Genomic DNA, 27,034 nt, shown 5'->3' on the forward strand with positions numbered 1-27,034 from the left:
AGGTGGACTGAGGTTGAGGAGGTTGATGTGTCGGAGGTGGACTGAGATTGAGGAGGGGATGTGTCGGAGGTGGACTGAGGTTGAGGAGGGGATGTGTCGGAGGTGGACTGAGGTTGAGGAGGGGATGTGTCGGAGGTGGACTGAGGTTGAGGAGGGGATGTGTCGGAGGTGGACTGAGGTTGAGGAGCCTCTTTTACAGTCAGCACAGACACAGGGGCAATGGCACATGCCGTCGTGGCCTATTTCCTGTGAATCTCTAACCATAGGAGGCAGCCCTGTCGTAAAGTGGACAGACTTTACTTCCTGTTTGGTGAAACTCCACCCATGTAAGCAGCAGTATTCCAATGTTTCCTCTTCTGGGAAAGTATAAGTTTCATTTCTCTCGGATCAGATTCGACAGCTGAAGTGAGGAATGCTGCTTAACCTGCATCTCTAAAGGTACCATAATTAGAAAATTAACAGTTGGACAGCAATTGGCTATTTAAACATTCTGGAAAAAAGTCAAGTGTTAGATCAATCAAGGAAAGTTAGTTAAAAGAATACTATGTCTCTCAGAGTCTTTGTTAATTATCTGTTTGGGGAACTTTTGCCGAAGTCTCACAGTTAATGAGATGATTCTCTTGTTGGACAAATGCCACAGGGGGTCAGGGTTCATTTATTGAAATGATTTAGAAATTTTCATTCATATAAAAAATGAAAATGTTATGAAATGGACTACATTGCAGAGATGGGGCTCAGGGTGATGAGTGTTTGTACATGTGCAGGTGAGTTTGTGTATGTTTGTATATGTGTTGAGTGTGTGTGTGTGTATACCTGTGCCTGTGTGTATTTGTGTTTGTATGCACCTGTTGTGTGTGTATTGGTGTGTTTGGTGTGTGTGTGTGTATTTGTGTTTGGTGTATGTGTGTGTGTGTGTGTTGCGGTGTGTGTTGTTTGTGTGTGAGGTTTGGTGTGTGTGTGGTGTATGTGTTTATGTATGTGAGGGTTGGTGTGTATGTGTGCACGCACATGTATGTTGTGTGTACTGGTGTGTGTTGTTTGTGTTTGTGCACACACGTGTGTGCGTTGGTGTGTGTGTTTATGTGTGTGAGGGTTGGTGTTTGTGTGCACACACGTGTGTTGTGTGTGTTGGTGTGTCTGTGTGTGCACACTCATGTGTGTGTAGTATGCATGTGGTTTGTGTGAGGATTGGTGTGTGTTGGTGTGTGTGTGTGTGGGTTGGTGTGAGGGTTGATGTGTGTGTGCACACACGTGAGTTTGTGTGTGTGCATGCACATATGTGTTGTGTGTGTGTGTGGTGTGCGGTGTGTGTGGGGGTGTGTGTGTGTGTTTGTGTGTGCACGTGTGGTGTGCAGTGTGTGTGTGTATGTGTGTGTGTGCACATGTGTGGGGTGCAGTGTGTGTGTGTGGTGTGCGGTGTGTGTGGGTGTGTGTGGTGTGCAGTGTGTGTGGGTGCGTGTGTGTGTGCACATGTGTGGGGTGCAGTGTGTGTGTGTGGTGTACGGTGTGTGTGTGTGTGTGCACGTGTGGTGTGCAGTGTGTGTGTGTATGTGCACATGTGTGGGGTGCAGTGTGTGTGTGTGGTGTGCGGTGTGTGTGTGTGTGTGTGTGCACGTGTGGTGTGCAGTGTGTGTGTGTATGTGCACATGTGTGGGGTGCAGTGTGTGTGTGTGGTGTGCGGTGTGTGTGTGTGTGTGTGTGTGTGTGTGGGGAGGGTGTGCGGTGTGTGTGGGTGTGTGTGTGTGTGTGTGTGTGTGCGCACGTGTGGTGTGCAGTGTGTGTGTGTATGTGTGTGTGTGCACATGTGTGGGGTGCAGTGTGTGTGTGTGGGTGTGTGTGTGTGTGTGTGTGTGTGTGTGCGCACGTGTGGTGTGCAGTGTGTGTGTGTATGTGTGTGTGTGCACATGTGTGGGGTGCAGTGTGTGTGTGTGTGTGTGTGTGTGTGTGTGTGTGTGTGTGTGTGTGAGTGCGTGCACGCGTGTGCATGCTGGTGTTGGATGTTAGTGAAAATCTGACGGAAGTATCAAAGCCGACAATCCCACGGAGGCAGCAGAGAGTGAGGAGGAAGCAGAAGTGTCTGGTGACGAGAAAGATGGGCCCAGATTGATGTACACCATCTCAAAAATCAATGCTGCTCCTGGGGATTCTGAGTGGGCTTTGGGCTACAGTTTATTGTTCCCAAACCTCTCTGCCCTCCAGCCCTTCTGATTGATGGACTATATTTCTGTCTGTTTTTCTTGGTGAAACTCCACCCATGGGTTGATCGGCCTGTGGGCGTTTGCATAATCCCTCTATATCTTTCAGTTTCAATTCTCAGATGCTACAGCTGATGTCACAGTGCCACTGAATCTCCATCTCTAAAGGTAACACTGATAATATCAACAGCAAATAATTACTTTAGCTTGCTGGACAATGCTGCTCGGTGGTAGAGATCAATCATGGAAAAATGGTTAGAAGCTGAGAATGTCTCACATCACGTCAGTCTGTTAACCATTTGTTCAGGGACTTTGCTCCAAATGAAAAGGTTTCCTCATTAAGCAAAATTGAGTATGATTTTCATTTATTGAAGGGGTTTGTAGTTGCAGCTGAAAGGTGTGGAAACCATGAATAGGTGTCAATGCTCCGTTTAATGTTGGTCAGTCAAAGCGTGGGACGGTGAACTGTTCCAGTAGTTACTGAGACTACGTTTGACAGAGTGATGTACTCACAACTGGGAGATAGACCCTGGTGCAGAGAGCCTGGATCGTGGCAGGAAAAAATTAATGAGAGGGAATGATGGTGGAAGTGAGAAAGAAATTGCAAAGATGAGAGATTAGAGGGAGAAGGTGATGGATGAAGGGAAATGGGATCTAGAGAGAGGACGTGGTTGAGAGAGCAAAGATTAAAGGGAAGGGAATAGAAAAGCGAATCGATCTTACAGTTGTGGGGAATTTAATCAGGGTTACAGTTCTAGGGAAGTGAATCGGGTTGCAGTTCTGGGGAAGGGAATTGGGTTACATTCTGGAGAATAGAATCGGGGTTTTAAGTTCAACTTTGTTTCAATGATTATGTACATAAGCACTCATTTACAATAAAACTGTATTTAATACAAGTATTAAATATACTGAGATTAATGATACCTATGTTAAAATGCTAGCATATTACTGATATTGTCTTATTGTGCCAGGATTTATTGCAGATTGCCCCAAAGTAGTTGATTGGGAACTCAATAAGAATGGGTAAGTATTCATCTTTTAAGAGGCTTTAAATAAGGGACAGGTATTCTCAGGTTACCATAGAACCATAGAACCATAGAAACTACAGCACAGAAACAGGCCCTTTGGCCCTTCTTGGCTGTGCCGAACCATTTTCTGCCTAGTCCCACTGACCTGCACACGGACCATATCCCTCCATACACCTCCCATCCATGTATCTGTCCAATTTATTCTTAAATGTTACAAAAGAACCCTCATTTACCACCTCGTCTGGCAGCTCATTCCATACTCCCACCACTCTCTGTGTGAAGAAGCCCCCCCTAATGTTCCCTTTAAACTTTTCCCCCCTCACCCTTAACCCATGTCCTCTGGTTTTTTTCTCCCCTTGCCTCAGTGGAAAAAGCCTGCTTGCATTCACTCTATCAATACCCATCATAATTTTATATACCTCTATCAAATCTCCCCTCATTCTTCTACGCTCCAGGGAATAAAGTCCTAACCTATTCAACCTTTCCCTGTAACTGAGTTTCTCAAGTCCCGGCAACATCTTTGTAAACCTTCTCTGCACCCTTTCAACCTTATTTATACCCTTCCTGTAATTTGGTGACCAAAACTGAACACAATACTCCAGATTTGGCCTCACCAATGCCTTATACAACCTCATCATAACATTCCAGCTCTTATACTCAATACTACGATTAATAAAGGCCAATGTACCAAAAGCTCTCTTTACAACCCTACCTACCTGTGACGACACTTTTAGGGAATTTTGTATCTGTATTCCCAGATCCCTCTGTTCCACTGCACTCCTCAGTGCCTTACCATTAACCCTGTATGTTCTACGTTGGTTTATCCTTCCAACGTGCAATACCTCACACTTGTCAGTATTAAACTCCATCTGCCATTTCTCAGCCCATTTTTCCAGCTGGTCCAAGTCCCTCTGCAGTCTCTGAAAACCTTCTTCACTGTCTACTACACCTCCAATCTTTGTATCATCAGCAAACTTGCTGATCCAATTTACCACATTATCATCCAGATCATTGATATAGATGACAAATAACAATGGACCAGCACTGATCCCTGTGGCACACCACTAGTCACAGGCCTCCACTCAGAGAAGCAATTCTCTACCACCACTCTCTGGCTTCTTCCATCGAGCCAATGTCTAATCCAATTTACCACCTCTCCATGTATACCTAGCGACTGAATTTTCCTAACTAACCTCCCATGCGGGACCTTGTCAAAGGCCTTACTGAAGTCCATGTAGACAAAATCCACTGCCTTCCCTTCATCCACTTTCCTGGTAACCTCCTCGAAAAACTCCAACAGATTGGTCAAACATGACCTACCACGCACAAAGCCATGTTGACTCTCCCTAATAAGCCCCTGTCTATCCAAATGCTTGTAGATTCTGTCTCTTAGTACTCCCTCCAATAACTTACCTACTACTGACGTTAAAATCACCGGCCTATAATTTCCCGGATTACTTTTCGATCCTTTTTTAAACAATGGAACAACATGAGCCACTCTCCAATCCTTCGGCACTTCACCCATAGACAGCGACATTTTAAATATTTCTGCCAGGGCCCCCGCAATTTCAACACTAGTCTCCTTCAAGGTCCGAGGGAATACTCTGTCAGGTCCCGGGGATTTATCCACTTTAATTTTCCTCAAGACAGCAAGCACCTTCTCCTTTTCAATCTGTACAGTTTCCATGGTCTCACTACTTGATTCCCTCAATTCCATAGATTTCATGCCAACCTCCTTAGTAAATACAGACGCAAAAAACCTATTTAAGATCTCCCCCATTTCCTTTGGTTCCGCACAAAGCCGACCACTCTGATCTTCAAGAGGACCAATTTTATCCCTTACAATCCTTTTGCTCTTAATATGCTTGTAAAAGCTCTTTGGATTATCCTTCACTTTGACTACCAAGGCAACCTCATGTCTTCTTTTAGCCCCCCTGATTTCTTTCTTAAGTATTTTCTTGCACTTCTTATACTCCTCAAGCACCTGATTTACCCCCTGTTTCCTATACATTTCATACAACTCCCTCTTCTTCTTTATCAGAGTTGCAATATCCCTTGAGAACCAAGGTTCCTTATTCCTATTCAATTTGCCTTTAATCCTGACAGGAACATACAAACTCTGCACTCTCAAAATTTCCCCTTTGAAGGCTTCCTACCTACCAATCACATCTTTGCCAGAGAACAACCTGTCCCAATCCATGCTTTTTAGATCCTTTCTCATTTCTTCAAATTTGGCCTTCTTCCAGTTCAGAACCTCAACCCTAGGACCAGATCTATCCTTGTCCATGATCAAAGTGAAACTAATGGTGCTATGATCACTGGAACCAAAGTGCTCCCCTACACAGACTTCTGTCACTTGCCCTAATTCGTTACCCAACAGGAGATCCAATATTGCATCCCCTCTAGTTGGTCCCTCTATATATTGATTTAGAAAACTTTCTTGAACACATTTTACAAACTCTAAACCATCTAGACCCCTAACAGTATGGGAGTCCTAATCAATGTATGGAAAATTAAAATCCTCTACCACCACAACTTTATGTTTCCTGCAGTTGCCTGCTATCTCTCTGCAGATTTGCTCTTCCAAGTCTCGTTGACTATTGGGTGGTCTGTAATACAATCCCACTGATGTGGCCATACCTTTCCTGTTTCTCAGCTCCACCCATAAGGATTCAGTAGACAAGCCCTCTAATCTGTCCTGCCTGAGCACTGCTGTAATGGTTTCCCTAACAAGCAATGCTACTCCCCCACCTTTCATTCCTCTGCCTCGATCACATCTGAAACATCGGAACCCTGGAATATTAAGCTGCTAGTCCTGCCCCTCCTGTAGACAAGTTTCACTAATTGCTACAACATCATAATTCCACGTGTCAATCCATGCCCTCAACTCATCCGCCTTCCCCGCAATACTCCTAGCATTGAAATATATACACCTCAGAAGATTTTTACCACCACTCACAACCTTTCTATCAGCGGATTTGCTTAAACTTTCAACATCATTTATTTTCACCCCAGCCACACTGTCAGCTCTGGCACTCTGGTTCCCATCCCCCTGCAAATCTAGTTTAAAGCCTCCCCAATAGCACTAACAAACCTCCCTGAAAGGATATTGGTCCCCCTGTGGTTCAAGTGTAACCCGTCTCTCTTGTACAGGTCCCACCTGCCCCAGAAGAGGTCCCAATGATCCTGAAATCTGAAACCTTGCCCCCTACACCAGTTCCTCAGCCACTTGTTCCTCCTCCAGAGCATCCTATTCCTACCCTCACTGGCACCTAGCACAGGTAGCAATCCTGAGATTACCACCCTTGAGGTCCTGCTTTTCAATTTCCTACCAAGCTCTCTATACTCACTGTCCAGGACCTCTTCACTCTTCCTTGCTATGTCATTGGTACCAATATGCACCACGACACCTGGCTGGTCACCCTCCCACTTCAGAATGTCATGCAATCGATCAGAGACATCCTTGACCCTGGCACCTGGGAGGCAACAAACCATCCTGGATTCTCTGTCACGACCACAGAACCTTCTATCTGCACCTCTAACTATCGAGTCCCCTATCACTACCGCTCTCCTCTTTTTCCCCCCTCCCTTCTTCACTGCAGAGCCAGACTCAGTGCCAGAGATCCGGCTACTGCAGCTAGTCCCAGGTAAGTCATCCCCCCCCAACAGTATCCAATGCGGTATACTTGTTGTTGAGGGGAATGGCCACAGGGGAACCCTGCTCTGCCTGCCCTTTCCTCTTCCCTCGCCTGACAGTGACCCAATTTCCTGTCCTCTGTTCCTTTGGCGTAACTACCTCCCTGTAGCTACGATCTATAATCTCTTCATTCTCCCGAAAGATCTGCAGGTCATCCAGCTCCTGCTCCAGTTCCCTAACGCGGTTTGTCAGGAGCTGCAGCTGGATGCACTTCTTGCAGGTGTCGTTGTCAGGGACACCGGAAGGCTCTCTGACTTCCCACTTCCTGCAAGAGGAGCATTCCAACATCCTGCCTGGCATTCTCTCTGCACTAAACAATCTGAACAAAAAACTTACCGGAACCTACCCTGGCCTCTGCCTGTTCTCGCCGAAGCTGAAGGTTGACAGGGGTTAGCTGATCTCAGCCAGGGTTATGGGTGTGCTCCTGGCTATGTGTACTTGTGGAAAAAAGCACTTCTGTGGACACTGAGTGAAGAAGGAACTGACTCATTATTACAGATCTTGCTTGTATTCGTGTCCCTCTCCAAACATAAAGTTTGACCTCAGAAACCCACAGGAAAGGAAGAAATGGGAGACAGGAAACAAATTGTCTAGTGTTGCTGGAAAAGAATAAAATATTACTTGTGAATTTTCATAACCTGCCAGCTTGAATTACACACTTTCACTGTTAGATTTTCACAAAAAGCATTCCAACCTTTGCTTTGCTGTTGTCTTGTAATGTCGCTTGCAGAGTAATGGCATATGAAAGTTTGCTATTGAAAATTTAAGTCCTGCATTTAAAAGCACAGCTACCACTTTAATTTGGTGGGCTGGGTGGAGATACGTCTCTGCTAAAGGAGGTGTAAGACTCTCCTTCCCTCCGCTGGCCTGCAGGTCATGCTTGGGCAAAGTGTAGCACCTGCTTAGCCCCCAGTCACGTGAAGCCATAGGAGCAGGTGGTGGATGGTCGTACCAGCAGCTGGTACATATCACAAGCCCTGGTTATGTGACCACTGACGCCAGGCAAACAATCTCTGAAGGGTATTGATAATGGTAGGGTCACCCGTCTTTTAAAGACACTGCCCAGAAGAAGGCAATGGCAAACCACATCTGTAGAAAAATTTGCCAAGAACAATCATGGTCAAAAAGACCATGATCACCCACGTCATATGACACAGAACATAATGATGATGACCTCTGTAATAATACGATGATAAAACAACACCAATCAACCTTGCTTGGCCAGAGAAAGAAAAAAATGATGCATTCCTAGATATATTATTTGGTTCTAGATATTTAAAAAAATATTGTTTCTTATTTTTCATTTCTTTGACATTCTTGAATTTCTCCATCAATCTCTAGATCTGATTTGTATAGAAGATGAAATAATGCCCCTGCCATTCACCAAGGTCTCAGATACAAGCTTACTCTTCCAAACTACAGTACAAAAGATTTAGATTCTAAAGGAAGAAAGTAGATTAAATTTACATATTGTTATTTACTCCCCTCCCCCAACTATGGTATGAGTAAGGGGATGGTACAGGAGGGAGGGCTTCAGATTTTTGGATCATTGGTCTCTCTTCCAGCGAAGGTGGTACCTGCACAGAAGAGATGGTTTGCACCTTAACTGGAGGGGAACTAATATCCTTGTGTGAAATTTTACTACTGCTGCACAGGGCTAGGGGTTACATAGAAACATAGAAAACCTACAGCAAAATACAGGCCCTTGGGCCTACAAAGTTCTGCCGAACATGTCCCTACCTTAGAAATTACTAGGCTTACCCATAGCCCTCTACTTTTCTAAGCTCCATGTACCTATCCAAAAGTCTCTTAAAAGACCCTATCGTAGCCGCCTCCACCACCGTTGCCAGCACCCCATTCCACACACTCACCACTCACTGCATAAAAAACTTACCCCTGACATCTCCTCTGTACCTACTCCCAAGCACATTAAACCTGTGCCTTCTTGTGGCAGCCATTTCAGCCCTTGGAAAAAGCCTCTGACTATCCACACGATCAATGCCTCTCATCATCTTATACACCTCTATCAGGTCACCTCTCATCCTCTGTCGCTCCAAAGAGAAAAGGCTGAGTTCACTCAACCTGTTTTCATAAGGCATGCTCCCCAATCAAAGCAACATTGTTGTAAATCTCCTCTGCACCCTTTCTATGGTTTCCACATCCTTCCTGTAGTGAGGCGACCAGAACAGAGCACAGTACTCCAAGTGGGGTTTGACCAGGGTCCTATATAGCTGCAACATTACCTCTCGGCTCCTAAATTCAATTCCATGATTGATGAAAGCCAATACACCGTATGCCTTCTTAACCACAGAGTCAACCTGCGCAGCTGCTTTAAGCGTCCTATGGACTCGGACCCCAAGATCCCTCTGATCCTCCACACTGCCAAGAGTCTCACCATTAATACTGTATTCTGCCATCATATTTGACCCACCAAAATGAACTTCACACTTATGAACTCCATCTGCCACTTCTCAGCCCAGTTTTGCATCCTATCAATGTCCCGCTGCAACCTCTGACAGCCCTCCACACTATCCACAACACCTCCAACCTTTGTGTCATCAGTAAACTTACTAACTCATCCCTCCACTTCCTCATCCAGGTCAATTATAAAAATCATGAAGAGTAAGGGTCCCAGAACAGATCCCTGAGGCTCGCCACTGGTCACCGACCTCCATGCAGAATATGACCCGTCTATAACCACTCTTTGCCTTCTGTGGGCAAGCCAGTTCTGGATTCACAAAGCAATGTCCCCTTGGATCCCGTGCCTCCTTACTTTCTCAATAAGTCTTGCATGGGGGTGCCTTATAGGCATAGGGTTAAACTAGAGCTGCAGGGGGATGGGAAGCAGAGTCCCAGAACAGATAGTGGAGTGGTTGTGGAGAAAGATGTTGTTAAACATACTCACACAGTCAGGAATTGAAAGGTTGAACATGATGGGACTAATGATCTGAGGTGAGTATATTTCCATGCAAGGAGTATTGTAGGAAAGGCAGATGAGCTCTGGGCATGGATCAGCATGTGGAATTATGACATTTTAAACATTGATGAGATTTGGCTGCAGGACTGGCAGCTCAATGTTCCAGGGTTCCATTGTTTCAGACATGACAGAGCGAGTGGGATTAAAGGGAGGGGTGCGGCTTTACTAGTCAGGGAAAATGTCACTGCAGTGCTCAGACAAGACAAACTGGAGAGCTTGTCTAAAAAAAGGTTATATTGGTGGAAATGAATAAGAAAGGGAAGACCACTTTACTGGGATTATGTTAACATAGAACATAGAACATAGAACATAGAATAGTACAGCACGGTACAGGCCCTTCTGCCCACAATGTTGTGCCGACCCTCAAACCCTGCCTCCCATATAAGCCCCCACCTTAAATTCCTCCATATACCTGTCTGGTAGTCTCTTAAATTTCACTAGTGTATCTGCCTCCACCACTGACTCAGGCAGTGCATTCCACGCGCCAACCACTCTCTGCGTAAAAAACCTTCCTCTAATATCCCCCTTGAACTTCCCACCCCTTACCTTAAAGCCATGTCCTCTTGTATTGAGCAGTGGTACCCTGGGGAAGAGGCGCTGGCTATCCACTCTATCTATTCCTCTTATTATCTTGTACACCGCTGTCTTATAGACCATCTAATAGTCAGCGGGACTTAGAGGAGCCGATTTGTAGAGAGATTGAAGACTGTGACAGTAAGTGATTTTTAACTTGCCACAAACTGCAAAGATGCTAAATGGAATAGTTTGTCAAATGTGTTCAGAATTTTTTTTCTTAATCAGTATGTAGAAGTCCCAGCTAGAGAGTGTATGATACTAGATCTCCTATTAGGGAAGAAGACAGGGAGGTTTAAAACGTTTGTGTAGGGGAATACTTTGCATCGAGCGATAATGCCATTAGTTTCAAGATAATTATGAAGGAGGATAGGGCTGGTTCTTGGGTCGAGATTCTAAATCAGAGAAAGGACAATTTTGATGGTATCAGAAAGGATCTGGCAAGAGTGGAATGGGACAGGTTGTTTTCTGTCAAAGGTGCACTTGGTATGTGGGAGGCCTTCAAAAGTGAAATTTTGAGAGTCGAGCTTGTATGTTCCTGTCAGAATGAAAGACCAGGAAAACAGGTTCAGGGAAAAAGGATAGCAAGGGACAAAATTGGTCCTCTGGAAGTTCAGGATGGTAATCTATAGGTGGAGCTGAAAGAAATGGAGAGATCTTAAATAGATTTTTTGCATCAGTATTAACTCAGGAGATGGACACAGAGTCTATAGAAGTGAGGCAAAGCAGCATCAACTTCATAGATCCTATGCAGATTACAGTAGAGGAGGAGGCATTTGCTATCTTGAAGCAAATTAGGGTGGATAGATCACCAGGGCCTAACAAGGTGTTCCCTTGGACCCTGTGGGAAACTAATGCAAAAACTGCAGGGGCCCTAGCAGAGATAAAAATGTGCTCAGCAGCAGGTGAGGTGCCGGAGGATTGGAGGATCGCTAACGTTGTTCTGCTGAAGGACTCTATAAATAAGCTGGGAAATTAATCAGTAGTAGGAAAGTTATTGGGAGGTATTCTAAAGGTCTGGATATCTAAGTCTTTGAACAGATAGAGACTGATTAGGAATAGTCAACGTGGCTTTGTGTGTGGTAGGTCACATCCAACCAACCTTTTAGAGTTTTTCAAGGATATTAACAGGGAAGTTGATGAAGGCAAGTTAGCGGATGTTGTCTACATGGACTTTAGCAAGGTCTTTGACAAGGTCCCACAAGGCTGTTGGTCCAGAAGTTTCAGTCGGTTAGCATTCAGTATAAGGTAGTCAATTGGATTAGGCATTGGTTTTGCAGGAGAAGCCACAGAATAGTGGTGTATGGTTGCCTTTCAGACTGGAGGCCTGTAACTGGTGGTGTGTGATAGGGATCAGTGCTGGGTTAGTTATTGTTTGTCATCCATATCAACAATCTGGACGACAATGTGGTTAACCGGATCAGCAAATTTGCGATGACACCAAGATTAAGAGTGTAGTGGACTTCTAGGAAGACTATCAAAGCTTGCAGCAGGATCTGGAACAGTGGGAAAAATGGGCTGAAAAATACAGTTGGAATTTAATGCAGACAAGTGTGAGGTGTTGCACTTCGGGAGAACCAGCCAGGATAGGTCTTACACAGCGAACGGTAGGGCACGGAGGAGTTCAGTAGAACAGAGGGATATGGGAATACAGGTCCATAATTCAATGGAAGTGGTGTCACTGATAGATAGGATTGTAAAGAAAGCTTTTGGCACATTGGCCTTCATAAATCAGAGTACTGAGTACAGGAGATGGGATGTTATATTGAAGTTGTATAAGACATTGGTGAGACCTAATTTGGAGTATTGTGTGCAGTTTTAGTCACCTACCTGCAGGAAAGAAGTCAATAAGATTGAAGGAGTGCAGAGAAAATTTGCAAGACTGCTGCCAATGACTTGAGGACCCGAGTTATAGGGAGAGATTAAATAGGTTTGGACTTTATTCCCTAGAACGTAGAAGATTGAGGAGAGATTTGATAGGTATACACAACTATGAGGGTTATCAATAAGGTAAATGCAAGCAGGCTTTTTTCTACTGAAGTGCAGTGAGACTAGAACTAAAGGTCATGTGTTAAAGGTGAAAGGTGAACTATTTAAGGGGAACCTGAGGGGGCACTTCTTCACTCAGAGAGAGGTGAGAGTGTGGAACTGGCTGCCAGTGGAAGTGGTGGATGTGGGTTCTATTTCAACATTTAAGAGAAATTTGATTAGGTTCCTGCATGGCAGGGGTATGGAGAGCTATGATCTGGGTGCAGGTCAATGGGGTTAGGCAGATTAATAATTCATCATGGACTAGGGCCAAAGAGCCTGTTTCTGTGACTCTGTGACTCAATGACTTCCATCCAGACAATGTGTCTTGCAGAAAGATTTTGAATAATTTTAACTTTGTACTAACTTTCAAACATTAAATAAATTCAGATCATCCTTTTGGTTACCAGGTAACTGCTAATTGTTATATTAATCATTTTATTTGTCATTTAATACAGAAAATACTTTTGCTCTTCAGGGACTCATCCTGAAATTGTACCTTATTTGAATGAGAATGGGGCAACATCCCTTGTCCCAGAAGAGAAGAAGGCAGGTTACACTCAATGTAACCCCCATCCTTTCGACAAAGAAGAAGCAGAGTTTTACTACGTAAAAGGACACGTCCTTCCAGTAGAATCTGGTAGCAAAAACTTAATTATTCCATGCCATGAATTTAAATCTTTCCAATCTGCTGCCCAGAGAAATGACTTTGAACAGGAAGTAAAATTTGCAAAGGAAGTTATAAAGTTTGCTGCAGCTTGCATGAACTGCAGAACCAATGGGACAATTCACTTTGGAGTTGAGGATGGTGGGGCATATAACCACGGCGAGATACTGGGTGTTCCTGTGCCAAAACGAGAACTTTTTGTTAAGGCACGAGACAAGTACATCAAGAAATGCTTTTTCCAAAAGCATCACCCCCATGCCGAACATTCCATTCGTCCGCCAAGATTTGTTGAGGTCATTGGTGAAGATTCTGGAGAGCAACACTTTGTTATTGAAGTTGATGTTGTTCCATCGTTATCATGGGTAAAAGATAAATTCTTCCCAGTGAAGATTCCAGATTTACACAAATCTACAAATAACCAAATAGAATATTCCCATCGATCCTGCTATACAAGAGAAGGGGCAGCTTCTGAAAAAATCCACAAAATGCCCGAGTATTTCCGGGACTGGGATTTTGCCAGAGAAAAAGCAGAGCGTGAAGAAGAGCTCTCCAGAGATGATGTGTACAGGAAACTGTCTGAACTGTTTACAAGTATCAAGAAACACATGAACAGTAAAATAAAGTACATTCTAGTCATTGACAGTTGTGAGAATAATTTGGAGAATCTTGGCTTTTTGTTAAAAATGAATTTTTTTTGTATTTTTGATTTTGACCTCAATTCCAGTACACGAGGTTTATTCAGTCTGCAGTCCAAAGCCAAACCTTATTCCTTGGAAGAGTGCATCACCGAAACAGGTTCATTGACTGATGAAATAAAGACGAATTCCTTTCATCAAACCAGCTGGATATTTTGCAACAGGCAAAACAGTAATGGGCAGCACAACACTTTCAATACTACGTCCCGCAGGGAGATGAGAACGGAGCATCTAGCAAACGTTGTATCACAGATCTGCGGTGCAGTCCTTCCACCAGGATCATTTGAAGTGCTTTTTCTTCTGCTCTCACAAGCAAATCAGACACTAGCAGAGGCATTTCATGAGTTCTACACTAGAATGAATGGCAGGAATATAAGATGCATTGTGGAAGACAGGGAAAATTACAAACGATGGAAAGAAGTTTTAGATCCTGAAAATATTAGGAACATCCACAACCTGAGTATAGTGGGAACAAAGATTAGCCATTTAGACAATATGATTCAGATCATTCAGTCTTCCTGGCCAACTGTTAAGCAGTTGCTTAATGACGACACTAATTATGAAGACCTGCTGCCTTATCTTGAAGTGCTGAGGTCAACTGACTGCAGCTGGGAGGATGTTGACCCGGATGATGAGGAATGGCAGAAAGAAATCAGGGATAAGGAAATGCGCTTTTACAAAGGTGGCAAAGTCAATTGGATGAACTTCTGGTTTGCTGATAATAAATACTGTGGGGAAATTATAAAAAGAGACGCATATGAAAAAGTGGAATCTCATCTGAATTCTTTGCTAGAGACAGCAACTTCAGCAGAGTCAGTGACCATCGTGACAATAAGCCACATGCCTGGCAGTGGAGGAAGTACTGTGGCTCGTCACATCCTCTGGGACTTCAGGAAGAGAGTTCGGTGTGCAACAGTTAACATAATACACCCTATGCACCCTGCAAAAACTGTCTGTGAGCACGCTGTTAAACTACAGAAGAATGAAGGGGATAAGGAGCAGTTACCAGTGCTCCTACTCGTTGAAGACTGTGATGATGAGTACATTGAAGAACTGAAGATCAATCTGACACGAGCAGTTATTGATTATTCTTCAAAACCAAGCTTCATTCTGCTACACTGCAAGAGATATAAATCTGCAGAAGCACTGAACGATAGACCTGCAACTGCGAAGGTTCATTACGTGTTATCAGAGAACGAAAAGATGCAGTTCGGGAAAAAACTGGACGCCCTCAAAGAGCTGTATGAAGAAAATTCAATTCTCACATTTGCTCTAATGACCAAGGAATTCAATCAAGAATACCTTACCAAATGTGTGAATGAACTTCTGGGAAGTATTGGTCAGACATCCTGTGGTCTTCAGTTAATTCGTTGCATTGCATTGCTAAATTATTACGTCGGGGATTCATACATGACTGTGTCTCAGTGTGAGGCATTCATAAATCGATGTGTACAAGGAAAATGTGAACAGCACGTTACTTTTCAGAGCATGTTGAATGGAACGGCAGCCTGTTTATTTGAAGAATTGACAGAAATCTCTAGTGTTCGAATAGTGCACTGTAAAGTCGCAGAAGAAATACTGAATCAGATGACGTGCTCTCAATCTCAGAGTAGGACCGCTGCCAGACTCCTCGAGGAAAGTACTTTTACCAAGCATTATGCTGCCATAAAAGTAGATGGATTCATCAGGCATTTGTTTGTTCAAAGAAAGGATCACATGGAAAGAGCCAAACTGTCTTTCTCTTCCTTCATTACACACGTATCACAAAATGAGAGTAAAATGGCCGCTATAGAGATTCTGATCAAAGCCTGTAAGTGTTTTAATGAGGATGCATTCGTGATTCAGCAACTTGTTAGGTTCTTGTGCAAAGAGAAGAAGTTTGAACAGGCTGAGAACTGGGTGGAAAGGGCTAGGAATTTGGCACCATCCAATTCTTATATTTTACACACTGAGGGGGAAATGTATAACAAATGGCTTCGCTCAGAATTCAGTATACCATACCTAACTAAACAAAACAGACCTCCATGTGTATTTTCAAAGGCAATAAAGATGGGATTGAAGGCAATTGATGCTTTTCAGAATTCCCAGGAAGCATCCAAGTTAGAGAATGAATGGAATAATGCAGGCTGCTTCGGTGAGATAGATGTAGGGTGTTATATTGTGAATTTTATGTCTGAGCTGGACATATTTAAGTACAGGAATGGATGCTACATGAACCTGGTGAAGTATTTGCTGACAGATTGGATCCCAGAAGGAATGGATGACACATTGGGTGGGTTACATGAAAAATTAAAGATGTTGCATGATAACATTTGGAAAACAATGGAATCAATTTATGAATATATAGCCTATTTCCATCCTCACCGACCAGCTGAAGAAAGGCTTCCTGAGGAGAAATACTTTGAGAAATTAATTAAGAATGAAAAACAATTCTCATCATTCTTCACAAACATAAATGACAATTTGCTGAGACAAGAAAATATGGAACATTTGCTGCCCAAGTTAAAAAACCACAACATTCATTCCTTGGGTGGTGGCAGATTCATGAATATTTTTTCCCTAGATTCTACAACTTGTATAAAAATAATAGAATTGTGTACCAATCGACAGGCAGATTGTAACAAAAGTGAACTAGAAAATTATGTTTTATCACATATTGCACTGGCTGTCAAAAAGCATCCAGCAGCTATTTCTAAAGCAGAACTTTGCAAATTGTGTGAAATGTGTGCTTCAGATGAGTCTCCCATCCCATACTTCATACAAGTGTTATTGTACTGGCCAGAAACCAAAGCTGAGAGTGCTGGTGGAGACGAAGAGTGTTTAATTAAGGCATTAACCTCCATGAACAGACTGTACAAGAGCAAAATAAAGGATTCGCCAACTAGGAAAATGTCCACCTACCCTCACTTTTTCCTTGGACCTGGAGATGGCTTTCAGAGGTTTATCCACAACAGACGGAGGGAACGTAATGATGGGGTGTATGCATGGAAACGACTTTGTGTCAAGCTACAACGCATCGAGGGCTACATTGAAAACCAAAAACTTTACATTCAAGGCCATTCTGGTGAAAGTAATATTCCTGTCCATTGTGGTCCCAAATATGTGATACCATCCGAGAGAAAAAGAGTTTTATTCTATTTGGGATTTACATTGCGGGGCTGTGTTGCCTACAATATTCAGAAAGTGTCTGAAGATCATTAGACCAGCAATCGGAGTTTTGGATCACTGATCTAGTAACATGAGTTCAAATCTCACCATGGCAGATGGGGATTTAATTTTAATGATTAAATAAAGCTATAATGTTTTAAAAATAAAGCTACCTTCAGACCAGTAGCCACTAAATTACCAAAAACAATCTAAGTCAGTAATTTTCTTTATGGAATGAAATCTGCTGATCTTACCTGGTCTGAGCTCCATGTGATGTGGCTGACTCTTAGCTGGAAAACAAATACTTTTATTCCTTGCAGATGAATAAAGCAAATAATATTTTGGGGTTTCACGAAGAGTTCATCCTGATGTGGACACCGAGGGTCAAATATACAATGTAATAAAGGGAGCCATGTAAGGTCATTGAAACTACTGTCAGGACGTGACACATTATCCCTCTGGATTTAGATTATAATCCTTGTAAAATTTTCACAATGGCTTTGTGAACAACAGGACCTAAAATTAAAAACAGAGAATTGCTCCTGGTTTAACCTAATAAATGTGGCTGGTACTGTAGGAACCATGTATCTATTTTCTGCATCTCTGTATTGTGTCTTGCGTTGCACATATTATTATGGGTTATAGTCATTTGTCACTTTTTGTGCCGTTAGTTTAGTTTAGGTAGAGACTGAGTAGGGGATGGATTTTTTTGTTGACCACTAATTCCACAAACTTTGTTAGTATTGTTGATTTTGCTATCACTATTTTTGATTGTTTGTTAGTATTGTTGATTTTGCTATCACTATTTTTGATTGTTTGTCTTTACTGGTTTCATAATAAAGGATCAAATGTACTTTATTTTGACTTGGAACTCAAATATCTGGAAGCGCGTCATACATGTCAATTCCCTCACTTGGTCTGTCAGTGGTTTTAGTTCATTTCTTTCAAGTAGTCGCTACAGGTAGTAATCTATATTAACAAATCATAGATAGGTGATATGGGGCTGGATGGAGTGTAGTAAATGTATGACAAAAATTTCATTGCAAAACAGATAAGCATGAGCAATAACTCTTTGAATTTTATCTCTGAAATCCTATCTACAAATTAGACTGCTGATTGTGGAAAAAATTCTGTAACCCTGAAGTCTTTATGAATTTGTAACTTTTGTAACATGTAATGTGTGCAAAATGGAATCTGTGTGATCCCAGAGTGCTTTACTAGTTTCCTGGTTTGGATGGAGGCTTACAAGAAGTCTGTGTGTGTTTTATATCAAGATGTATGTTTATGGCAGGAGTGTTTTGACAACAGAGGGAAAACAGCTGGTATGGAGGAAGAAGCCTCTAAAGACAAATGGACTGATTGAAGAGTAGATCCTAGGAACCAGAGACAGATGCAGATAACAAAGGAACATTATGGGATGGAATAACTTAATTATTGATCTCTGTAAAAGTATAAAAGTGGTTTGTTTTGAGCTGTCATATTGAAGCTACCTACCAACTTAATGTAAGGAGGTAGACTTTCCTTGCAAGTAAATAAAACACGCCTATAATTTAATCAACTCTGAATTTGTGGTAGTTTGTTACTGTATGTCAGAAGACCGAGCTGAATGTTACCTGACGTGAAAAAACAAAATAACGTGATTTTGTTTACTAATTGCTTAACAGCATTTTTAAAAGAAGAGTTTTATCATTACTTGTAGACTTGGAGTTGGGGAATTCCCCTTTACAATTTTGTACTTCTGTAGGAATTTATTGGTTTCCAAAATGTATTCTTTTTCAGATTAGTTTATAATAGGTTGATTTATTAATGTCATGTTTATTCTGAATTTTATTCTAACTAACCTAATGTAATCTGAATAACAAAGTGATTTAATATTTTTGTTGTAATTTGTGCATATGGCTCACAGCTCTGTAACCTATCTGTATACTGCTACTACATTGTCAGATAAGGAGCTTGGGATACTTCATAATAAAATGGGATTAATTTAGAAACTAATGATAGCTGTGTTTTTATTTACAATTGATCCTACCAAGAGTTGGTCGTGTATATGTTGTATCCCAGGTTACAATGGAATCTGGCAACGCAATGCCCATAACTTCAACTGCATAGAACAACTGCAAAATGAACTCAAAAGAAAGCGCACTCACTTACAATATCCCAAAATCCTGAGCATGTTAAACAAAGCTATCCAGCTTTGTACAGAGCTCTCAGTTATCCCTACCTTTAATGGACTTTGCTTTAGAGATGATTGTAACAGGTTATGGATTCGGTTTATGCCCCTTTACCAGCCTCCGACAATACAAATGGTGACTGTGAACTACAGCCGCATTTCTCCATTCAGCAATGACTACCTAAGGGAGCTGAACTTTATTGTGTAACTACACCATTTCAAATAGGAAGTTCAAAGTCTTTCTTAACAAAAACCCACATGGTTAATTCAATTATAAAACTAGAGTACAAATCTAATGTTCAGAGCTGGAGGTCTGCTCACACATAATTATTCACCAGACTGATCAACTACTAGAATATAGTTTCCAACAATAAATCATCTGTTTTAAGAACTGTTAAAACCATAAAACATAGGAGCAGAATTAGGCTATTAGGCCCATTGACTTGGCTCCACTATTCATTATGGCTGTTTAATTTCCCTCTCAATTCTGTTCTCCTGCTTTCTCCCTGTCTTGTCTCCCTTTCTCTTCACGATTTACACCTCGGACTTCAACTACTGCACAGAGTCTTGCCATCTTCAGAAGTTTTCGGATGACTCTGCCATAGTTGGATGCATCAGCAAGGGAGATGAGGCTGAGTACAGGGCTACGGTAGGAAACTTTGTCACATGCTATGAGCAGAATTATCTGCAGCTTAATGTGAAAAAGACTAAGGAGCTGGTGGTAGACCTGAGGAGAGCTAAGATACCGGTGACCCCTGTTTCCATCCAGGGGGTCAGTGCGGACATGGTGGAGGATTACAGATACCTGGGGATACGAATTGACAATAAACTGGACTGGTCAAAGAACACTGAGGCTGTCTACAAGAAGGGACAGAGCCATCTCTATTTCCTGAGGAGACTGAGGTCCTTTAACATCTGCCAGACGATGCTGAGGATGTTCTGCGAGTCTGTGGTGGCCAGTGCTATCATGTTTGCTGTTGTGTGCTGGGGCAGCAGGCTGAGGGTTGCAGACACCAACAGAATCAACAAACTCATTCGTAAGGCCAGTGATGTTGTGGGGATGGAACTGGACTCTCTCACGGTGGTGTCTGAAAAGAGGATGCTGTCTAAGTTGCATGTCATCTTGGTCAATGTCTCCCATCCACTACATAATGTACTGGGTGGGCACAGGAGTACATTCAGCCAGAGACTCATTCCACCGAGATGCAACACAGAGCATCAAAGGAAGTCATTCCTGCCTGTGGCCATCAAACTTTACAACTCCTCCCTTGGAGGGTCAGACACCCTGAGCCAATAGACTGGTCCTGGACTTATTTCATAATTTACTGGCATAATTTACATATTACTATTTAACTAGTTTTGGTTCTATTACTATTTATTATTTATGGTGCAACTGTAATGAAAACCAATTTCCCCCGGGATCAATAAACTATGACTATGACTTACACACCCTGACTAATCAAGAATACACCTTATGACTTGCCACCACAGCCGCCTCTGGCAACACGTTCCAGACTCACTACCACTACCAGACTAAAGAAATTCATCCTCATCTCCCTTCTCAATGGACATCCCTCTATCCAGAGGCTCTGGTCTTAGACTCCCCCACTTTAGGAAACATCTATCTAGGCCTTTCAACCTTTAGGGAATCCTACACAAGGACTCCCAAGCCACTTTGCACCTCAGATTTTGGAATTTTCTGCACATTTAGAAAATGATTTATTGTTGTGTGTATGAAGTCACTGGAGAAAGGTACTGGTAGATATGAAGCAGCTTCTTTATTCGGCAAAATAAGGTACAGTAGGCACCACATGGAGACACTTTCGTTCGAAAGGTCTAGCTGGCCCAGTGTGGGGCTCAATATTTGATGTGCTAAATATCAGGACAATTTCATGTTTACAATATATCTACAATGATTTCTTTGAAACTATACACAAACTTCACACCTTCCGACTCACACCCAAACCACAGTCTAGGCTATGTCCACACTAGACCGCATAATTTTGAAAATGCCGGTTTTGCGTAAAAACGATCGGCGTCCACACCAGGCGTTTTTGAAAATACCTCCGTCCAAACGGGTATTTGGAAGAATCTCCTCCTACTGGGCATGCGCAGGACACATCTACAGAAAAGTAGAGGGAGCGGTATATTTGGTGCGCGTTTGTCCAGTTACAGACTGGAAAAACTTAAAAGGAAATTGCCAAACAATGGACAGCTGTTGCAGCAGAGTTAGCACTTTACTCAGAATAAAAGAGACAGAGACTCTTTTGGGCTCACTTCGTAGCAAAGTTCTTTTATTGTCGTCATGATCACGGAGAGCCAACCCTCTCAATGGAGCGGCGGGCTCTAACTAGACGCATAAGCAAGTCGACCTTTTATACAGATAGATGAGACAGCTCGACGTGCAGAGAGATTATTATTTCTTATAATATGTCTGGTCTGCGGTTGATGATAAAGCAGATAGCGCTACAAATCTTGCAAGAACGTTGCTTCGACAGAAATAAATTGTTAACACCTTTGCAAAGTCGAATGCATCAAAGGGAGCTCTTAGCAGCGAGCGAAGAAGAGCTGCTAATGCAGAATTTCCCATTACCACAACAGCTGTTGGCTTTCGCGCAGGAGGACTTAAAACTAAAAAAAACAAATACTGGAGCGTATGGAGGCAACCCACAGGGAGTTCACGGACAGTATGACCCGGCTGACGATGAACATGGAAAAACTGACTAACTCTATTGCGGAGGGATTTGCAATGATGAGGAATATGATGGCTCCCCCCAGTACTTTTCACCACTCCCACAGAGGGGTCACCCTGGAAACATTTCCTACAGCCATAGTCTCTTTACCGATGAAAGGGACAATAGGTTTTTTTAAAACCTCTGGTTCCCTGTACACACTACAACACCCAACCGACATTTTCAGATTTAAACACTTTGGAGAGCATTTCAGAAAATCTCCGTTTTCGGGGGAGGAAAACACCGTTTCAGTGTGGACGGAGGGTCAAAACGAAGAGAAAAAGCTTTGGTTACGGGTTTATCCGGTCTAGTGTGGACGTAGCCTTAATCAGCATTGTCTGGTCTGTGATTCACAGCTTTTAGGAACCTATTGCTCATTTAAATTAAATCTACAATTTACATTTAGATTTGAAGATTAGTGGCTGAGGCGTCATTTGCTAATGTAAATATACTAAATCCAAAAATCGATCCCAAAATCATTTTTCGATAACGTAGACTCAAAAATTTCCTCATATATATGGCAGAACAAAAATCCTAGGTTAGGTAAAAGGTATTTATAGAAACCTAAAAAGGAGGGGTGGGGGGGGGCTTGCCCTCCCGGATCTTAGATTCTATTATTGGGCAATTAATATTCGATATTTAAAATTTTGGTTACGAGATTTGGATGTATCTTTAAATCCACATTGGGTAAACCTTGAATGTAATTCATTACAAGGGTTTTCCTTGGGTTCGGTTTTAGGAACTTCTCTTCCTTTTACTTCTTCCAAATTGTATAAACAAATGAATAATCCAATAGTTAAGCATACTTTACATATATGGTTTCAATTTCGAAGATTTTTTGGATTTAATCAATTTATTTTAGCAAGTCCTATTTTATCTAATTTCCTTTTTCAACCTTCCACTATGGATCAAGCTTACTTTGATTGGAAAACCAAAGGTATAATACGTTTTCGGGATTTATTTCTGGATAATTGTTTCATGTCTTTTGATCAACTTTCTAATAAATATAACTTACCCAGATCTCACTTTTTTAGATATCTACAGTTTAGAAACTTTTTAATTACTGTTCCTCCTAATTTTCCACACCCATATCCAATAGACACTTGGGAAAAAAATTTAGATTTAAATCTCTCTCAGAAAAGTGTTGTAGCAATTATATATAATATAATTATGAATTTATGCCCTGATGTTTCCAATAAAATTAAAGCTGACTGGGAAAGAGAACTTAAGATTATTATACCGATTGAAAAATGGGAAAAAATTCTTCAGTTGGTTAATTTATCCTCTATATGTGCTAAACATGTGTTGATACAGTTTAAAGTAGTGCACAGGGCTCATATGTCTAAAGATAAACTATCTCGTTATTATTCTTATATTAATCCAAAATGTGATCGATGTCATTTCGAGATAGCTTCTTTAACTCATGTTTTGGTCATGTCCTTTGTTGGAAAAATATTGGAAAGTATTTTTGACATTATTTCAACGGTTTTGAATATAGACTTACAACCTCATCCAATTACTGCTATCTTTGGATTACCAATGATAGATTCAAATTATTTAACCTCTTCAGCACGTAGGATGATTGTATTTCTTACTCTAATGGCTAGAAGATCAATTTTGCTGAATGGGAAAGAGATTAACCCTCCTACTGTATTTCATTGGTTTTCACAAACTATGGTATGTTTGAATTTGGAAAAAATTAGAAGTGCGGTTTATGACCCTTCCATTAGATTTGAAAAAACTTGGAGGCCATTCATTCAACATTTTCATTTGATGTAATTTGACCATTTCTGAACTTGTTTTATTTCTCTCTACTGTTGGTTGAGAGGAATGGAGTCATCGTCACTAAGGTTTTCTTCTTTCCTATTTTCAAGTTGTTAGTATTGCCCAAGTCTTTTATTTAGTTGACTAATTCGGTTTAGTTTTTTTGGGATGGGGTTTGTTTTTTTTCTATTTTTTTTCTTTTTCATGATTTTTCTTCAGTTTTTTTTGCTTTGTATTATTCACTGTTATTCTACACGATTGGGAGCTTTGTCAATTTATACTATTTGGTTTTAAAATTACTCATTTTAACTGTAACAATGTATCTCCTACTACTTGTATTTTTGCTTTGTTATGTTTTCATTCTATGAAAACTTTTTAGAACAGCTTGTTGTTGAGCCTACTAGGGGATCGGCTGTACTGGATTGGGTATTGTGTAATGAACCAGAGGTGATTGGAGAGATTGAGGTGAAGGAACCCTTAGGAGGCAGTGATCATAACATGATTGAGTTCACTGTGAAATTAGGAAAAGAGAAGCCGAAATCTGATGTGTCGGTATTTCAGTGGAGTAAAGGAAATTACAGTGGCATGAGAGAGGAACTGGCCAAAGTTGACTGGATAGAGACACTGGCGGGAAAGACAGCAGAGCAGCAGTGGCTGGAGTTTATGCGAGAAGTGAGGAATGTGCAAGACAGGTATATTCCAAAAAAGAAGAAATTTTCGAGTGGAAAAAGGATGCAACCGTGGTTGACAAGATAAGTCAAAGCCAAAGTTAAAGCAAAAGAGAGGGCATACAAGGAAGCAAAAATTAGTGGGAAGAGAGAAGATTGGGAAGTTTTTAAAACCTTACAAAAGGAAACCAAGAAGGTCATTAAGAGAGAAAAGATTAACTATGAAAGGAAGCTAGCAAATAATATCGAAGAGGATACTAAAAGCTTTTTCAAGTATATAAAGAGTAAAAGACAGGTGAGAGTAGATATAGGACCGATAAAAAATGATGCTGGAGAAATTGTAATGGGAGATGAGGAGATGGCAGAGGAACTGAACAAGAATTTTGCATCAGTCTTCACTGAGGAAGACAGCAGTATACCAGACACTCAAGGGTGTTAGGGAAGAGAAGTGTGCGCAGTCACAATTACGACAGAGAAAGTACTCAGGAAGCTGAATAGGCTAAAGGTAGATAAATCTCCTGGACCAGATGGAATGCACCCTCGTGTTCTTAAGGAAGTAGCTATGGAGATTGTGGAGGCATTAGCGATGATCTTTCAAAAGTCGACAGATTCTGGCATGGTTCCGGAGGACTGGAAGATTGCAAATGTCACTCCGCTATTTAAGAAGGGGGCAAGGAAGCAAAAAGGAAATTATAGACCTGTTAGCTTGACATCCGTGGTTGGGAAGTTGTTGGAGTCGATTGTCAAGGATGAGGTTACAGAGTACCTAGAGGCATATGACAAGATAGGCAGAACTCAGCATGGATTCCTTAAAGGAAAATCCTGCCTGACAAACCTATTACAATTTTTTGAGGAAATTACCAGTAGGCTGGACAAGGGAGATGTAGTGGATGTTGTATATTTGGATTTTTAGAAGGCCTTTGACAAGGTGCCACACATGAGGCTACTTAACAAGATAAGAGCCCATGGAATTACAGGGAAGTTACATATGTGGATAGAGCATTGGCTGATTGGCAGGAAACAGAGAGTGGGAATAAAGGGATCCTATTCTGGTTGGCTGCCGGTTACCAGTGGTGTTCCGCAGGGATCAGTGTTGGGGCCGCTTCTTTTTACATTATACATCAACAATTTAGATTATGGAATAGATGGCTTTGTGGCTAAGTTTGCTGACAATACGAAGGTAGGTGGAGGGGCCGGTAGTGCTGAGGAAACAGAGAGTCTGCGGAGAGACTTGGATAGATTGGAAGAATGGGCAGAGAAGTGGGAAATGAAGTACAATGTTGGAAAGTGTATGGTTATGCACTTTGGCAGAAAAAATAAACGGGCAGACTATTATTTAAATGGGGAAAGAATTCAAAGTTCTGAGATGCAACGGGACTTGGGAGTCCTCGTACAGGATACCCTTAAAGTTAACCTCCAGTTTGAGTCAGTAGTGAAGAAGGCGAATGCAATGTTGGCATTCATTTCTAGAGGAGTAGAGTATAGGAGCAGGGATGTGATGCTGAGGCTCTATAAGGCGCTGGTGAGACCTCACTTGGAGTACTGTGGGCAGTTTTGGTCTCCTTATTTAAGAAAGGATGTGCTGGCGTTGGAGAGGGTACAGAGAAGATTCACTAGAATGATTCAGGGAATGAGAGGGTTAACATATGAGGAACGTTTGTCCGCTCTTGGACTGTATTCCTTGGAGTTTAGAAGAATGAAGAAACATTTCGAATGTTAAAAGGCATGGACAGAGTGGATGTGGCAAAGTTGTTTCCCATGATGGGGGAGTCTAGTACTAGAGGGCATGACTTCAGGATTGAAGGGCGCCCTTTCAGAACAGAAATGCGAAGACATTTTTTTAGTCAGAGGGTGGTGAATCTATGGAATTTGTTGCCATGAGCAGCTGTGGAGGCCAAATCATTGGGTGTATTTAAGGCAGAGATTGATAGGTATCTGAGTAGCCAGGGCATCAAAGGTTATGGTGAGAAGGGAGGGGAGTGGGACTAAATAGAAGAAAATGGATCAGCTCATGATAAAATGGCGGAGCAGACTTGATGGGCCAAATGGCCTACTTCTGCTCCTTTGTCTTATGGTCTTATAGAAATTAATAAAAACATTGAAAAAGAAAGAAAGAAACAAAAATCGCTCTAACATAGTTTCTGCTTTTATTCCTTCCAACAAAGTGCATGACCATACACTTCCGAACACTGTATTCCATTGGCCACTTTTTAGTCTATTCTTCTAATCTGTCTAGTCCTGCGGATTCCCTGCTTCCACAACACTACCAGCCCCTTCACCTATCTTTATATTGTCTACAAACTTAGCCTCAAAGCCATCAATCTGTCATCCAAATCACTGACGTACAATGTGAAAAGAAGTGGTCCCAACACTAACCCTTGCGGAATACCACTAAACACAGGCAGCCAATCAGAAAAGGGTTCCTTTATTCCTACTCTTGGCCTCCTGACAATAAACCTTTTGGAGATGCTTCCGGTCAAGATGGCATCTATGTACAACACTACTTCAGTCAATATCTTATGGATAGATCATGAAACCATATATTTCACTTCTTTTATGTCTTTCGCATTTGTTTTTCATCCTGAGTGTGATTCTGGAACTGTTGGAGTCTGTGATTTGCAGTTTGGAGATTGTTTGGGTGTTTCAATTCTTTCAGCGTTCTGCAGCCTCCGAGAGGATTCTGGGAGACCGAG

General features: G+C 41.9%; 1 protein-coding gene across 2 annotated transcripts; it reads left to right on the plus strand.

Moving 5' to 3' along the window:
• Positions 1-356: 356 nt before the first annotated feature.
• samd9l (sterile alpha motif domain containing 9 like) lies at positions 357-18,979 on the plus strand. 2 transcript variants are annotated; one of them, XM_072242335.1, is made up of 4 exons: positions 357-438; positions 2,305-2,363; positions 3,167-3,218; positions 12,977-18,979. In XM_072242335.1, exons 3-4 carry the CDS (start codon positions 3,215-3,217, stop codon positions 17,059-17,061), a joined length of 4,089 nt encoding a protein of 1,362 aa, XP_072098436.1. In that variant the 5' UTR covers positions 357-438; positions 2,305-2,363; positions 3,167-3,214; the 3' UTR covers positions 17,062-18,979. The 2 variants fall into 2 exon arrangements, with proteins under 2 accessions (XP_072098436.1, XP_072098437.1); XM_072242336.1 differs by having other exon boundaries at positions 396-438; positions 2,318-2,363.
• Positions 18,980-27,034: the final 8,055 nt, after the last annotated feature.

This window comes from Mobula birostris, chromosome 24, assembly GCF_030028105.1.
Source record: "Mobula birostris isolate sMobBir1 chromosome 24, sMobBir1.hap1, whole genome shotgun sequence".
NCBI lineage: Eukaryota > Metazoa > Chordata > Chondrichthyes > Myliobatiformes > Myliobatidae > Mobula > Mobula birostris.